At 35.4% G+C, this 18551-nt stretch overlaps 1 protein-coding gene across 1 annotated transcript in view; it reads left to right on the forward strand.

Annotated features, from left to right (window-relative positions):
- The window catches only part of LRP1B (LDL receptor related protein 1B), a 2306513-nt gene that overhangs the window by 2053410 nt on the left and 234552 nt on the right, over positions 1–18551 (forward strand). The window contains exon 67 of the mRNA XM_036744555.1: positions 18175–18291. Within this exon, the coding sequence (XP_036600450.1) occupies positions 18175–18291 (117 nt within the window). The remainder of the gene's footprint in view (positions 1–18174; positions 18292–18551) is intronic.

The following is an 18551-nucleotide window of genomic DNA, read 5'->3' on the forward strand; positions in this document are numbered from 1 at the left end:
TATAGTACCTCCTTGCCTCTCTTTTTCAAATGAACAGAAATCTATTTTCTCTCTTTCCCACTGCTATTCCATTGGAAAAAAAAAAGAAAAGAAAAAGAAAAATTTCTTGTAGCAAATATATATACTCAAGCAAAACAAATCCCCCAAATTGATCTATATAAATATGAATGTATATATGCACACAATACATTTTTATATTGCGCATGTATATAGACATATGTACACATGTACATACATATATACATATGTATGTATGTATATTCTGTACCTGAATTTCATCACCTCTCTATAATAGATAGTATGCTGGCATTTTTCATCATTGTCATCTGGAATCCTTAATGGTCATTACACTGATCAGAGTCCTCACAACTTTCAAAGGTTTTTGTTCTTATAGCATTGTTGTCATTGTATAAATTGTTCCCTTGGTTTTAATAATTTCGAGTTTATACATATCTTCAAAGTTGTTTTTGTAATATTGATATTAAAGATTAAAGTATTCTTCTGGTTCTGCTCACTTCAGCCTTCCTCAGTTCATATAAGTCTTTCAATATCTTTTCGAAATCATCAAATCCTCATTTCTTACAATAACAGCATTCCATCATATTCACATACTGCAGCTTCTTTAGCTGTTCCTCAATCGTTATACATCCTCATATCTCCCAGGTTTTTTAACCATCACAAAAAGAAGGACTTTAAATAACTTTTATACATAAAGAACCTTTTCCTCTTTCTTTGATCCCTTTTGGGTATAGGCTTAGCACTGGTATTTCTGAATCCAAAGGAACACTCTGTTTAATAACTTTTTTGTTATAATTCTCATTTGCTTTCCAGAATGGTTGTAGATTAATGTGCTTGTTTTTCCACAGCCCACCCAACATTTGTCATTTTCCTTTTTTGACATCATTGCCATTCTGATGAGCGTTAGGTGGAATCTCAGAGTTGTTATAATTTGCATGTTTCTAATTAGTAGAGATTTTAGAGCATTTTTAATAATCATCATCATCACTAACATGTATATAGTACTTACTGTGTGCCAGGTACTATGCCAAGTGATTGACAATTATCTCATTTTTAACTTACAACAACCTTGAGGGGAGTAGGTACCATTTTTAGTCCCATTTTACAGATGAGGAAACTAAGGCCAACAGACGTAAAATGACTTGCCCACAGTCACACAGGTATTACATGTCTGAGTATCTTTGACTCCAGCCCCAGTGCTTTATCCATTGCATCACCAAGACGTCCCTATTTTTCTTATGATTATAAATGTTCTAGCTAAATTATTGAATATTTAGGTTCATATAGAACAATGTTGTTGCCTTCTATAGATAGGTATTCATTGTTTCTGTCTCTAGGTCCACTTGACTTTCAAACATTTTGTCATCAATGGCATCTTCTTGATATCTCTATTGCATTTGCTAGGTTAACCACTCATACATGCATACGTATATATGTACATACATACATACACGTATTATTTTCTTTGACTTTCAAGATACTATATTCATCTTTTTTACTCTTACCTCCTAAGCTACTCTTGTATTTGTTTTGTTGCTATCTCTCCCTGTCTTTGGTCCTTTCCTCTCTCCACATTTTTATACCTTGAGAGTCTCTTCTTTTCAAATGCTTCCAACTGTCACCTCTATAGGAATGATCACAAAATACAAAGCTCTATCCCTGACCTCTCCCAGAGGTTTAGTCTTGATTGAAAGCCCTTTTGATCCTAACTGACTTTTGAATACGTCTATGAGATTACCAAGTCAGCATATCAACAAAGTTGCTTTCCTTCTTTCCCTCAATCTCTTCCTCCTCCCCATTTCTGTTTCTATTAATGGTATTCCTCCTTCTCTCTTCCCACTCTCTTATCCAATCAATCAAGAAAATTTATCTATTCTGCCTCTAAAATGTCTCTGAGATCTGTTCACTCCTCATTTCCATTATCTGTTGCCACCATCTTAGTCCATGGCATCATTGCCTCTCATTACTTTTTCCTATTGTAATAACCTTTTTTTCTGGTCTGTCTACATTCGATCTCCCCCAATGCTTCTAATCCATCCTTTATATTGCAACAAAGTCATTTCCAAGGTAAAGACCTGCTCCTATCACATCCATGCTGAGATATCAGAGACATTCCTTTCCTTTAAGTCCAAACTCCTTTGGCATTCATAGCCCTCCACAAACTCCCCTTGATGTGCATTATGCTCCAGTAAAACTAGACTGTTCGCCATTCTCTAAACATTTCCCCAGCTCTGACATTGATGCACATTTTCCCTATACCCTGACTGTCCTCTCTCCATATCTTTGCCATTTGAAATATTTACCCATCTTTTGAGTCCTAGCTCAGATTCCATCTCATTTCCTAATTCCATCAGCTAGAAATAATCTCTTTCCTCATATTTATTATAGTATCTTGCCTAGTCCATCCTTTTTCCTCCTGACAATTTCCCTTCTATCAACAGTCAGAAAACGTTTATTAAGTGCCTACTATGTTTCTGGGGCTGCTCTTTGCTAGAGATACAAAAACAAAAATGAAACTATTCCCAAAAAACGTATAAAGGTCAGGGAAAGGTAGGTAAAGGTCATGTATCAAGAAGCACTGGTTAAGCATCTACCTGTGTTAGGCAATATGCTATGTGCTGGCACATGTCATGTAGGAGGAAGAGCAAGGAGACCAATTTCATTGAAGTGTATAGTGGGTAAAGGAGATATATAACCCTGGAATGGTAGTTGGAGAAGGGCTTTAGATGCCCAGAAGAGATTATATTCACCCTGGAAGCAACTATAAACCAGTTGATGCTTTTGAGCAGGAGAGTGCTGTGTCAGACTTGGACTTTAAGAATATCATTTTGGTAGTTGTGCAAAGGATAGAATGGAGAAGGGAGGAATTTTAGACAGGTAGACCAGTTAAGAGGCTATTCTACTCACCTAAAATGAGAGGTGATGTAAATAATCCCTAGAATAAATATTTTGGGGAAAATGTCTTTTTGATCATTTCATTCCAAACCATCCGCCATCCCCACCCCACAATACACACATATTCATATGCACACAAATGATTTGGCACATGCTCATTTTTCACATTTATCTCAGGTACTATAACTGAGGTTATTGAATACTACAGACAAATCCCATAGTTGCATTCTACGAATAGTACAAGGGTAATATTCCAGTCTTTCGCTTATTTGTTCCAGAGTCATGAATTCATCTTCAGACCAACTTCACAAATGAAAATTTGTTTGTCTATTTTTACTATACAATCTGCCATGACTAGCGGGCTGTGGAAAGGAGACTAATGGCTGAAATAGCGGGGCATTTACAAATGAGAAATAGTCTACATTGGCAAAGGATGCATGTAGCTGTTTTCATTATGTCTAATTCACACCATTCTTCTTTTTCCCTCACTTTTACAACCACAAAGTTGCCTTACAAATTTTAAAAGGTAGAAATAAAGAGAAAAAAATGGAAGAAAAATTCTGTCAAGTGCCATAGATGGCATTGCAGAATATAATCTGACACTTTGTAAAACAGCATAATGGGAATTTGAAAAATTTCCACTAAAATTGCATTGCATTGACATGTAATTTCAAAAATGTCATTATTTGGGCTTTTACAAAGCTAGCTTATTATAGATGTGCTTTTTTACAAAGCAAATATGTCATTGGTAATTTGTTTTACTTTACAAGCCTCTCTCTTCAGTACCTGAACAAACAATATGAAAGTAAAAAAAAAATCAAAATTCAAAAGTGAAACAGAAGTATCTGGATCCCACTGGGAATGAGCTACAGCTGGCATTGTTGTTTTGAACTGCTGGTGCATCTACAAAGGCTTTCCATGCCTCTCTACAAGAACAGGTTGTGAGTGTAAGGGCTCATTGCAGAATTGTATTCTGATTGATGAGAGCTAGCATATGATTAATTTATAGGTACTATCTTCTGTTTTAGAATACAGCCCAATCTGCAGATTTCCAGATAAGGAATAGGATTAGAGGCTGTGAGAGTATTAAAAAATATGCAGTATATGCTTAATTAAAATTACATATGTCTCCTGTTTAACTATGCCCTTCAAAAGTTATTTGTTTAGTTTTTTTTTTCTTTTTTAAGTAGAAGGTTATCCATTATCATTCTCTTGGCCTTGGACTAGGAGAGAGAGAAAGAATCTTTCTCTCTTGAATGTTTACATTATACTAGTTACTTAAGTTGACATAAGGATGAGAACATCATAGTAAATGTTATTATTAGTAGTAGTGATACTTTTCAAAAAGTGTTCCCCATTGCAAAATGTCAATAGTGTTTATCAAGAGCTGACTTATACAGAACAAGGTCCTAGTTGCTTTGGAGAGTACAAGAGTATGAGAAGATGTGGCCTAAGTCTTTGAGAAGTTAAAACAATTATTGTTCTTCAGTCATTTCATTTGTCCAACTTGGCATGACCCCATTTGGGGTTTTCCTGGAAAAGATAGTGGAGTGGTTTGCCTTTTCCTTCTCCAGTTCATTTTACAGATGAGGAAGCTGAGGCAAACATGGGTAAGTGACTTGCCTGAGGTCATACAGCCAGAAAGCGTCTGAAGCCAAATTTGAATTCAGGTCTTTCTGACTCTAGGCTTGCTCCTCTATCCATTGCCACACCTAGCCGCCCAGAGCAGTTACTATTTACCAGGCACCATGCTAAGCTGCAAATACAAGTATCTAGAATGCTTGCCCTCAAGAAATTTTTATTCTAATAAAAGAATATGATGAAGAAGAGCTAGAAAGGGCATAGTAGAGGAGAGGGCGCCCTCATGTTGCTTGGTAGTTGGCAAAAAGGTAGAGAAATCTAGATAGTGAATTGAACTGGTAGTGAAAGTGAGCAAGCATGACTTGGGCTCTTCATGAAATGGAGGTTTGTTCTGGGGACTTACTCCCTAGGGACTTAGGCCCCAGAATGGAGACATTCCGAGAAGAGCATAGTAGCTGGTGAGGAGGTAATGTCTGGAGATCATAGGACTAGTTGAAATGTAAGAGAGATAATAATACATTAATATTTACAAATGTCTAAATTCAAACTGCAAATATGAGTTTTAAGGGAGATTCAAAACAAAAATTACTCATTTATTAATAAATTTGTTCATTTAAAATCATAAATGGAGGCACATATCTATGGAAGCTTGGTCAGTTCTGGACACTACATATTGAGGATCATTATAAGGGGAAATCTGTCAAGAAGATGTGACTAGAGTGGAAAAGATCTGAAAAAAGAGCCCCAAGATTGAGGTTCATACTTACTTAATTGTTCTCAGTATGTCTTTCAGCATGTGCTGGTAGTGGTCCATGATTTTTACATATGTAATGATTTCTTCTTTGTTAAAAAGAAATTTGTTATTACATTTTCTATCAATTCACAGACAACCTTATCTCCTGAATTGTGATGTTGAAACAGGTCAACCTCAAAAAGAAAGAAAAATTCAAAGGCTTAATATCTTCTAGTCTTTAAATGAATTTCCATTCCTTAACATACCGTGAAATTTAAATTATTTATGTAAATATAATTATAATTATTTATATACTTATAGAAATACAATTATAATTATTTATATAATTATATTTTCACAAAGGTAGCCATCAAATTCTGAGAACTCAAAATCTGAATTTTCTTATAATTGTCCACATTAACCAAATTGCTCCGTGTCAATTTATGAGTAATACTACTCCATAATTCATTTGAGAATAACAAAGATGTAATTATCTGATGGTTTTACATATACACTTTATACAAATGTTATATGCATGTTAGATATATTTTTCTGATATGTGTTTGAAGTTTAGGGATATATACACTCTGAAACAGATATAGAGATGAAGATTGAGGTAGACACAGACACAGGCATAGAGATGATAGAAATAAACATAAAGATAATAGAGATGTAGATGATGGAAAAGAGAGAGACAGAGACAGAGAGAGACAGACAGAGAGACACACACAGAGACAGAGACAGAAACAGAGGGAGAGAGACAGAGAGAGAGACAGTGAGCTGGTTATTAGCAAGAGAAAAGGATAGCCAATAGATAGCCAATCTGTTTTGCCAAGAACTCTTGAGTATCTAGAGAATATGACAATATCCCCAGAATATGTAGTGAAACCCCTGGGGTGAATTTATTGATGAAGAATGATGAGATTCAGACATGGCTGATAGAGGAATTTGCTTTGCGTGATTATGCATATTTGTACAGACTTTGTTTTTCTTGCTTTCTCAATGGGTGAAGGAGGCAAAAGTGGGAGGGAGAGAATTTGATACTAAAAATAAAATAAAATTGAATTTAAAAAAAGAATAGAGTTACACAAGATGAGTAGGAATGGATAAGTTGTGCTCTGCACTATTAGAGGGAATGTCCACGTCAATGAGATCACAGATATATTGGAATATATTATATATTGTAAACATAATGTATATTAATGAACAAACAAGAAAAGTATTTATGAAGTACTTACTACTGCAAAGCACCATATTAAGTGTATATGTGTATGTAACATAAAGTAAAAAACATCTATTTTGATACATATTTACAGATGGTCATATACAGACCAAATCTTACAGTGTATACTGATACATGAGAAAATGACAGACCTTGTTCTCAATCAGTGAAAAAGCAATAATTAAGTTGCTGCTTGTGGGCTGGGTGCTAGGAATATAAAGACAAAAAATGAAATAATTCCACCGACTCTCAAGAAGCTTACATTCTATTGGGGAAAACATCACGTACGTATATAAGTAGATATAGAATAAATACATGCTAAAAAGGGTATTTATATACAAGGCCATTGGGGGAGGGGCACTCAACATCATAACAAATGTCTCCAAAAAACTGTATTCTGGTTGATAGTATTTTAACTGCCTGTAAGATGTGTTACTTCTATACATATGATAGGCATCATTCTTGACAGTAGTCAGAAATGTGTATACTTCAGTTGGATTGATTTGCTTTCTCTTTAGGAATGAAATGCACCTCTTTTGACCTATTCTGCATATTTAAACTTAAAATGCTAAAGTGTTACATAAAAATCTCTTGTATATGTTAACACCCATGCTAGCTATTAGCTAGTTATGAAAACATTTCTGTTACATACATTTATTTAATATTATCTCAGTGCGAAAGAGGCACATAAAAAGCCCAGTTGTTTAAGATGAAGTGTCATTTAATTCTCAGATTGAAATAAAACTCTCAGCACATTCAAAGATCATGACATTTCACAAAACCCTGTGATTCATATTCTGTATTATGAATATGTCAAATGCTATGTTTTCCATAATGTGGCTGGTGGATGTATATTATTGGAGTTGATCTATAAGCTTTCAAAGGCACTTTATTGTATAAGGAGTTAGATTCAGGTTAGTATTTGTGTCAGAAAGGACCCATGTGATATCAATTTGAAATAAATGCATTGAATTTCTACAGAGATCCAATACTTTCATTATTATTTTTAGCATTTACTATTTTTAAAGTGTCAGAATGGCCACCTCTGCATGATAAGACATAATAAAGTATATTTTTCCATACATTGGTGATCTAAGATTACAAACACCTTCAGGACAAATGAGCAAGATTGCCATCTCTGATCCTGAGCCCATCATCTTCCTCTCCTGTCCCCAGAATATTTCTCTATTTGTCTTACCCATTTCTTTTAATTATCACTTTTATATACCCATTCACTCAAACTTGAAACTTAAAAGTCGTTTTTCTGATTCATTCCCCATTTTTCTCCATGACCTCCCATCCAATCAGTCACCGAGTCTTGTCTATTGTCCAGTGTCTCTTGTACCTCTCCATTCCCATTGCTGCCACTCCCCCAGTCCTCATAACTTCTGCTCTAGACATTTGTTGTATCTTCTCACCTGTTCTTTCTGGTCTTAGTCCCACCCTTCCCCCAATGTACCTTACTACCAAACATCTTTTGTAATGTGGGTCTAATCATAGTTCTTCAAAACCTTCTGTGGTTCCTAGCAATAGGGACAGGGAAAACGTCTGAGATTTCAGTAGTATAGGGAACACGTGAGTGAGGAAACTTCCTCATCCAACATAGGTCAGAACCTTTTCAACAATCCTATAGCCTTAGAGAGTTCCCTAGATCACTGAGAGAATTGACTGGCCCAAAGTTATACAGAAAGTATATGTCAGGGACAGAACTTGAATCTAGGTCTTCCTGGCTTTCTCACCAGTATGCCTAGCTCTCTCTTATGGCTCTAAGTTTGTTAAAAAAACCCAAATCTTTAACTTGGTATTCAACACCTTCCCCTTCAGGTTCAATATATTCCCCTTCTCTTAGCCTCCCCACTCCATGTCAATCTCTACAAATTACTTAGCATTTAAGGCTTAAATATAAAGTTTCCCATATCACCTCTCCTGCCCTTTCCAACCAGAAATAATGCTTACCTCATTTGATCCAGACCAGCTCTATCTTTGCACCTTTCTTATGTGTTTCCTCAGTACAACAAAGTGCTTTTCATACCATGGATATTCTATAAATGGTTATCGAATGCAACTGAAGTATTAAATCCCCCTCCTGTTGAAAAGAACAAAAGAATGGTGAAAGAACATAGGAGAAATATGTTATCAATATTTTTGTTTGTTTTGTTAATTTTTGTATGAGATTCACAGCATCATTCAGTACTTTTCATTAGCCAAGCAGCTCTCTGCAAAGCTTATACTGTGTTACAGTCTTAATGTAGACATATGAATTCAATTACTTCTATACTACATGCTTATTAAATATAAAAACAGGGTTTTTTCATTTTTTTCCAAAATTAAGCATTTATTTTCACTCCTACCCACAGGTCTTCTGGAAAAAAAGCTAGCATTTATATTGGAGAGCTAGGTGGTGCAGTGTGGATAGAGTGCCAGCCTGAAGTGTGGAAGACTCATCTTTCTGAGTTCAGATCTGTCCTCAGATACTTACTAGCTGTGTGATCCTTGGCAAACCAGTTAACCCTCTTTGCCTCAGTTTCCTCATATTTAAAATGAGCAAGAAAAGGAAATGGCAAACCACTTCAGTATTTTTGCCAAGAAAACCCCAAACGGGGTCGTGAGTAGTGAAATGATTGAACAACAAAAGCATTTACATTGTACTTGATAAATATTGTCTCATTTTATTCTCATAACAATCTAAGAAATAGGTGCTATTAAGATTCCTATTTTTTGCAAATGAGGAAGTGAGGCATAGTGAAGTTAAACTACTTGCCCAGGCTCACATAGCTAGAAGTAGGTAAGTGGTACAGAAGATACAGAAGTGGCCCTAGAGTCAGGAAGATCTGAATTCAAATCTGGTCTCAGGTACTTATTAGCTCTGTGACCCTGGGCACATCAAAACCTCTGTCTCAGTTTCCTCAACAATAAAATGGGGATAATAATAGCCCCTACCTCACCAGGTTGTTGTGAGGATCAAATAATAATTTGTAATTAGTAATTATAAAATTAATTAGTAATTACAAAAAATTTGTAATTAGTAAAGTGTTTGGCATGCTGCCATAGTAGACACCTAAAAATTCTTGTTCTCTTCACTAGAAAGTATCTGAGGCTGTATTTGAACTTAGATCTATCTCACTTCAAGAAGGAAGAAAGGAAGCAAGAGAGAAAGAGAAAGAAAGAAAAAGAAAGGAAGGAAGAAGCCAATTAATGAATATCATTCTCTTTTTCCAGGTCTTTGCCACTGGAAAAAAAAAAAGCTATTATAAATATGTTTGTATTCACTGTCTTGTTCCCTATGCTGTCCCTCTTCACCTTAGCCTTCTGGCTTTCTTGAGTTCCTTCAAGATTTGAGTAAAATCTTACCTTTTGCTCCCACTCTATTACTCCCACCTGTGCCTTCTCTCAGATATATCTCCAATTTGCTGTGAATACATTTTACAAGTATATAATTCTTTCCATGTTTCTCATTCTCCATTAAAATGAATGGGTGGGATGGTGCTTTTGCCTTTCTTTGTGTCCCCAGAGATTAGCATAGTACCTGTCACAAAATAAGTGCTTAACAAATTGTTGATGTTGAAAAACCATAAGTTCAATATGATTCGCCTTAAACAGGACTCTAGATCATAGTTTATAATTTTTAAATCACTATATTTCTACAGTAGCATTCCATAAAAAGGATTTGAAATATGGAATTATATTTTTAAAAATCTATTCTCCTTTGTATTTAAGCCCAAATAATCTCTTTTTGATGCCTAATTCTATTCATCAAAGGTGTTAACTTTTCCTACCAGCTTTGTTTAATCTGCAAATTTGATAAACATGCCATCGGTACCTTCATCCAAGTCTTTGGTGAAAGTATTAAGTAGCTCAGAGGTAAGAGTAGATCCCTGGAATAGTCCTAGAGACGATTCTCTAGGTTGATCTTAATTAATGATTAATGCTTAATCTATTAATGATTAGACCTTGGGCCCAGGCATTCAACCAGTTCTGAATCTTCCTAATAGTACCATAATCTAGCTCATACCTCTCCATCTTGTCCATGAAGATGACTATTTCCTTGTCTGCATGCTCACTAACCATTGTTGTCTACCTTTTCTTCTGCATTTCCACTACCCTTATTTAAGAAAAAAGAACAGGTTGTGCAGAACCAAAGCCCTCTTTATATTTTTATCTTTATTATGGGTTATCTAGTATTGCAATAATCTGGCTAGCAGCTGCTGTGGGGTGAATAACGAACACAAGCCCAACAACAAGAACACTGCAAGCCCAGGTTCTTTTGATCTGCTTTACTAAGGAAAACAACATTAAGGGGTTAATAATCTTACTTTAATCCAACGTACAAAGATGATTCACTAAGCTCAGGGGGAAAAGCCAGCACCCTGAGCTTCAGAGCAAATACAAACAGAGCAAATAAACATGAATCAACAGACAGATTTCCGTCTGACAAAATCACAATATACATTTACCAGAGAAGCATCAACATCTGCGTTTTCTCCAAAGCCAGGGAGCTCATAACAATGGCTGGCCCAGAGTCGTGCCACTCCTGCTGTGGCTCAGAGCTCCAAAGGAGAGAGCCATCCTCTGGGTTTATATATCTTGTTCAGGGTCAAAGGTGAGTCACACATGCAACTCACCCACATGACCTAAAAGTGTCACAAAAATGCTACTTAAACCCACGTGGTCTAAAGGCCTCTGATGTCACAAACATGTCACTTAAACCCATGTAAACTTGGCTTTCCCTTGAGGCAAGGAGGTCATCAAGGACTCCTAATTTAATCCAGGAATGTAAAGGCCAAACTCTTGAGGGGCATTTGGTTGAATAAGTGCTAAGAGCCCCTTCTTGATTGCCAATACATCTAGGTACAAAAAAATTATTCATCCTGTGGCCCATCTAGATCTGATGAACCTCTCTCCATGTTAGTGAACTACACCAGTCTTAGTATAAATATTCTGTCACTGGGAATTTATTCAAAGCTCTTCCAGCTTTGTGGAACTTAGAAAATGTTACACTCTAATATAATAGCTTTCAGGTACTGAGGGTCATTTCCATGCCCCAATACAATATCAGAGCAGGACTTTTGGTTCTTGAGAGGGATAATCTATGTAAATATAAGGCACTTTTTTATACATTGTTTTTTTTATTTTCAATCAATGAAGCAAGTATTTTATTAAATACCTTTTATGTCCCAGTCATTGTGATAGGTGTGGAGATACAGAGAAAGAAATGAAAATCTGTTTTCTTCAAAATACTTACAAATTTATTGGGAGAGCCAACACCTACATATATAAATATATACAAAATACTTTCAAAGTAAATGCATGATGACTTTCTTTGGGGGGAAAGATAGAAGACATTAGTGGTTGAGAGAATCAAGAATAGCCACATGTAGGAAGTGGAACTTGAGCTGAGCTTAGAAGGAAACTAGAGATTCTAAGAAGTAACGAATTCCTGAAATGAGGAATTGCCTAGGTGAAGGCATAAAGCTTAGAGATGGAATGTCATGTGTAAGGAACGTTTGGTTGGATCATAGAATGAAGTAGAATAATGCTTAATAAAGCTGGAACAGTAGATCGATGCCAAGTTAAAAGTAGTTTAAAAATACATGAGTTTATATTTGATTAAATAGGTGTTAGGAAGCCACTGGAGTTTATTGAACGGAAGAATGAAATCATCAGACCTGAACCCTAGAAAGAACATTTCTGGAGCTTTGTGGAGGAGACATTATAGTTGGGAGATAAATGAGGCAGAGGATGGAGGGGATGATTAGGAACCTGTTGTAATAACATAGGTAGGAAATATTGAGATCCTGAAATAGAGTGGTGGATTTAGGAGTAAAGAGAAGGGGGGAATTTGAGAGATGTTACAGAAGTAGAATTTAACAAAGTTTGGCAATTGATTTGCATAGATGGGATGTGAAGGAGAATAAGGAGTCAAGAACTCCAAGGTTGGCATCATGGTGGGGTCCTCAGATTGCCTTTGGATTTCTAGTGTTTAAAAACTATGGCAAAAGGCAAATTTTAGTTTCAAAATGTTAAAATAAAATCATATTAAATATACATCTAGAAAGAGTGGAAATGGGAACATATGCCTTTAGAATAGGAAAGAAAACATGAAGTGTACCTCTTTTGATTTGATTCAAAGTAAATCACCTATGTCATCTAATTAGGCTTTCATTTACTGGAAATCTCATTCCTCTTCAAGAAGCCAATGTCATTATGATCCATAAATTATTTGAGTAATCATTCATTATTCTCAAGCATTTCAAAATCAAGTATCACGTAAATATGGCACCCCTTTTCAATTCCGACTTTTTCTCTAGCCACCTGGAGTTCAAACTCAATATGTCCAAAGCTGAATTCATTATCTTGACCCCTAAACCTAACCCCTCCATCCAAACTTTTCTAATTTTATTGAGAGAATGATCATTCTTCCATTTACGCCAGCTTTCAACTTTGGAATCATTCTTAATATTTCATTCTTCCTCATCCCTTCATATGCAATCAATTGAAAAGTCTTGTTAGTTCAGTGAAAATACTTCACGTCACCTCTCCCTTTCCCTCCCAAAGAGAATGTAAACTCCTTGAAGCAAAAATGGTTTTTAGTTTTGAATGAATGAGTTTATTTTAGTTGAAGTAGCTCACTTTCACAATAGCATCTGCCAAAAAGTGAGAATTTTATGTTAAGCAAAGATGGAAAGCTTTTTTTTTCTCAAGTTGATTCACTTCAAAAAAAAATAGTTATTAACTACTATGTGCAAGATACAAAGCTGCTGGTGAGAAAGGCTTCAATACTTTAAGGATCTAAGATGTCAATAGGGAGGGTACTTCCTTCTGTAAGGAAGATACAACTTCCTCTATAACTTGGTGGACAGTCTTTGAAAGTTCCTGTGCAAAAAAAAAATACACACACATGCACATATATGCATACACATATATACATATATGTGTCTATGTGTACACACACATTTATATAAGTACATAAACTTATGTCATAACCTTGAAATGACTCAGTGATGAACCTTGGTAAACTTAGTATATATGGGCCATTACATAAAGGGCAATACATACCTTTCAGCTCTGTAAGAACTCCTAGAGATTGTACTCTTTTGGTATTGCCCTGGATCAATTTGGGTCCTGTCCATAGCAGGACCAACCAGCAGAAGAGGACATTTCAGACTAGAAATAGAAAAATAGAATCAGGTACTGTTTCTTCCCTCAAACACTTTATAGTCTGGTGTGGGAATATATGATGGTTAAATAACTGTTTTCAAAGTGGGCAGCTAGTTGGCACAGTGGATAGACTGACCTGCAGTTTCTAAGACCTGAGTTCAAATCTAGCCTCAGACACTTCCCAGCTATGTGACCCTGGGCAAGTCACTTAACATCTGTTTGTCTCAGCTTCATTACCTGTAAAACAATGATAATAGTACCTACCTCCCAGGGTGGCTGTGAGGATCGTATGTGATAATTGTGAAGTGCTTAGCACAGTGCCTGGCATGCAGTGAGCACTGTATAAATACTAGCTTTTGTTAACTATCATTAAGTAGAATTCAAGATGTAGTAAGTGTTTACTACATAGATGCAAGTCATTGTGGAATATAATCAATTTATAAAATGAGGTATAGACTAAGGGGGAGAGGGATCATTTTTCAGCATTCCAGAGTGAAAGACTCATGATGGAGTTTAGCATCTTGACTGGTTCTTGAAGGTGGCAGTGGATCTCAGTAGGCTGGTGACTAGTGGTTGGGCTTGGGGGAAAGTCCATTCCAGAAATGGAAAATAATGTGAACAGAGGCTGTGAGTCAGAAGAGGGCAAAACAAGGTGGCAGAATGGTGAAGATCATACTTTGGAATTTAGTGATTGAAAGTTTATTGTGGAGGGGTATCTTGGAGTGACTAAAACGTGGAGATTTTGTTTTTAAGCATTGGAAAGCTATTGAAATTTTTGAACAGGAGAGTAATATAAGTCTGATTGGATTGGAAAGTCAATAGGAAGCTATTACAAAGTATTGTAATTAAAAATACCCTGAGTGCCTAAATGATGATAATGAACAAATGGAGATAATGAAAGAGACTTTGGATAAATCAAAGCCACAGAACTGACAATTTGATTGGATGTTGAAGGTAAGGGAGAAAACAAGTAAAGATCTCTAAATATAAATAATAAAGTAAATAAAGCTAACATCCATATAGTTTTAGGTTTTCAAAATGCTTTACTTTTACCATCTGATATGATGAAAAAATGTTGATTCATTTGAATATTTCATTGTTCAATACTCTAATAGACATATAATTTCATCAATATCCATACTTCCTTCTATGGTGCAGATTGTGACCCATCTACCTTCTCATCCTATATGATTCTTTGCCGTATTTTCCCCAAACCATGAGACGTGGATGGTAGTTAACCTAAAATAGTCAAGAGCTTCTTCTAGATTTCTTAACATTGCCTACAAATGGACCATGGGTGGGCCTTTGGTTCTTACTGCCTCTCTTTATGTGATTGACCCACTTATTTTTCCATAGATCTCCTAGATATTACTTTACATTTTTAAAATATGATTATCAAGAAATAGATGCCTATTTTTGCATGGCCTATCTAATTTTCTGAGATGGTATACAAAGCAGCAGAATAGTCTAGTCAGAAGATTTGTGAGATTGATTTAAAAATATTTTGATGTCTCTATTTCCATATAATTGGTTTCCTTTGTAATGCCATATATTTTATTTTATGCATTTAAAAACATTAGTCTGAAAAGAGGACCATAGGTTTCACAGGCTGCCAAAGCAATCAGTGGCAACAAAAAACAGGTTAAGAAGCCCTGATCTAGTGGAATGATCCCTGAGTTAAGTCAGAAGACCTGAGTTCTCATTGCTGCTGCAATATATTTAGTAGTTATGTAATTTTCCACAAGTCATTTAATCTCTCCGAGCCTTGGTTTTCTTATCCATAAAGTGAGAATATTATCTGCACTATTTACCTAACTGGGTTTGTTGTAAGATGCCTATAACATTTCACAGGATCTCATAGGATCTTATCAGATAATATACTTGGAAATCCTTTTAATCTGTAAAACATCGTTCAAATGTAAATTATTATAAGTATTAATTACAGCCTTCTTTTTCATTCCCAGTCCTTTAGTGGTTGCTCATATAAACTCTTTAGTGTTTTTAATTTGACATCAGAAGAGATTTTAAATATAGAACAAGCTTTTGGAGTTTATATTTCTAATATTTTTATGAAAGATGTCATGGATCAAGAAGTTAAATAAATCTGAAACATAAAGTCTGTATGACCTTACCCAAGTCAATTAACCTCTCAATGTTTACATATCCATATCTACAAATAGAAATAATAGCACTGAACTATGGCATAGGACTGTTGCCAAATAACTCTAGATTCCTTGTAGCTATAAGGTGACATAGATATTTAAACATTAAAAAGTGATTTTAAAAAGAATTATGAAAACAACTTACTAAAAAAGAGAAATCCAGAGAGGATATTCAGACCACAGTCGTAACATTTTGAGGTTGTAGAGGACTTTCTTAAAAATCTTGTCTGGTGCCATTGGCACAAATAGAATACAATACTAGATGGTCCAATAGATTGACTGATATGACATTCCTTATGTTTTTAGATGCTAAAATATATCTTTTCAGATCAGCAAGTCTCAATGCAATCAACATTGGTGAGGAAATAAATCAAACTGATAAGAGCTTTTTTCCCTCATCAGTAGCCCAAAAGAAATTAATCTGTATTCATGCTTTAAAGTGAATTAACTAGGCAAAAAGTTCAGACCAACTCTTTAAATTTTGGCAGTTAGTCTCTAATTAGTGAGGTCTTTTCTTTTTCATTTATTCATAACTATATCTATATCTACATACAAAGAGATGAGAAAGAAAAGAGAGAGAGAGTCAGTTAGGATATGCAGAATGTTGGCTATATGAGACATTCTGGGGGGGGAAGGCTCCAATGATAATATCTCTGACTTCAATAGTTCATAATCAAATGATTATATACAATAAAAGGAATCAAATAAATGACTGTCTACACAGACATGTCTAAACAGACTAGACAACATATTAATAAAAAGGTATATTCAATCCTTAATTATTTACAGGTAGATTATCTCTAGAACCCAGAAGCTAGGTGGCATAGTACATAGAGTTCTGGACTTGGACTCAGGACAATATGAGTTCAAACGCTTTCTTGGACATTTACTGACTATGTAAACCTGGTCAAGTCACTTAATCCTCAGTCTCAGATTCTTCATCTGTAAAATGGAAATAATAGCACCTATTTTAACAGGGTTATTATGAGCATCAAATGAGAAAATATGATCCTAGCTATTACTATTATTATCATGACTTTGCATTATTATTAATATAGTTAATATGTACCAATCATCAACTTGATTAAACATTTCTTATTCATATTTATGTTTACATGAAGTTTCAATCCCTAGCAGGATAACTCTTAAATAATGTTTTTTTTCCCCTTGGTGAAGATAGTATGTCATATTTTTTAATGTGTATGTGTGTTTATCATCCATTTATGTCCCTCTATCTAAATGTACACACACATATATTGTGTGTGTGTGTGTGTGTGTGTGTGTGTGTGTGTGTGTATGTAGCAGCTAGGTGACATAGTAGATACAGTGCCAGGCCTGGAATCAGGAAGATGCAGTTCAAATCTGGCCTCAGATACTTACTAGCTAAATGACCCTGGCAAGTCACTTAATCCTGTTTGCCTCAGTTTCTTCATCTATAAAATGAGCTGGAGAAGGAAATGGCAAACTTCTCTAGTATCTTCACTAAGAAAACCCCAAACGTGGTCACAAAGAGTCAAACACAACTGAAACAAATGGATGACAACGATATATTTTTGTGTGTGTATGCTAACACATATTTATGTATGTACATGTGTGTACCTTTGTGTATACATACACACATACGTATACGTGTGTGTGTGAGATAAATAACAATTCCTGAGGCAGAAGGTCAAGGTAACAACACAGAGAAGTAGCAAAATACCCAGAGGAGAGGGCAGATGGTTGAAATAAACTCAGGCTATTTCTTATTTGGGAGCCACAGTCAATATAACAATAAAAATTCAAGCTAGAGCTGTGAAAGAAAGAATAGCTCTTTTAATCCTCTTTTTTAATTAATTGGACTGACTTTCATCTCAGCAGTCTGATCAGTGTTCTGGCGATTGGCCTTTAGATGGCCAATTTGAGAAACATATCGTATGGTCATAGGATTTAGGATTGGAAAATAACATAATCTAGCCTACTTGATTTCACAGGTTAGGAAACTGAGCTCCAGAGAGTTTCAGTGATTTGTTCACGATCACAAAAGTAGAAAAGTCAAGATTTGAACCTGTGTATCCTGACTCCAATCACATTTCCTTTGCCACTATACCATGGGACTCTTTTTGCTCCAGGGTCCTCTGCTCCGACTGCTCAACTCCAGCCCTTCTTGCCCCATAGTTTCCAACTCAGACAGATCATTCTTAAGCACTTATATTTAGGTTTAATAGTACAGCTTCTCCATGGTAATATTGTCCTTTGCTATAAGGCTGTTACTCAATAGTTTAAAGTATCTTGTTTTTTATGATCAACAACTGCAGAACTGTGCATAGCTTTGAGAGTAGTGCTGATTTCCTTCTTGATGTTACTCTTAGCAACGCTCTCTTTATGGAAGTCAAAAATTCAAACTATGATCACTTTCATTACAGATAAAAAGACTTGTGGACCTCATGAATTTCAGTGCAAAAACAACAACTGTATACCAGATCACTGGCGCTGTGATAGCCAAAATGACTGCAGTGATAACTCAGATGAAGAAAACTGCAGTAAGTAACTCTCAACTGATATGGTGAACCTGATAGCTTATTCAATGAGCAAGGCAACATATCTTTAATAGGTATAAGGTGTATGTTTCATTCTGTCTACCCCACAGCCTACATTTTCATCTACATAGTCCCATTTAGACAAGAATATTCCTACTAAATTGATCCAGATCTCAAATTGTAGCTTATTCAACGAGCAAGGCAACATATCTTTAATAGGTATAAGGTGTATGTTTCATTCTGTCTACCCCACAGCCTACATT

This window comes from Trichosurus vulpecula, chromosome 2, assembly GCF_011100635.1.
Source record: "Trichosurus vulpecula isolate mTriVul1 chromosome 2, mTriVul1.pri, whole genome shotgun sequence".
Lineage (NCBI taxonomy): Eukaryota > Metazoa > Chordata > Mammalia > Diprotodontia > Phalangeridae > Trichosurus > Trichosurus vulpecula.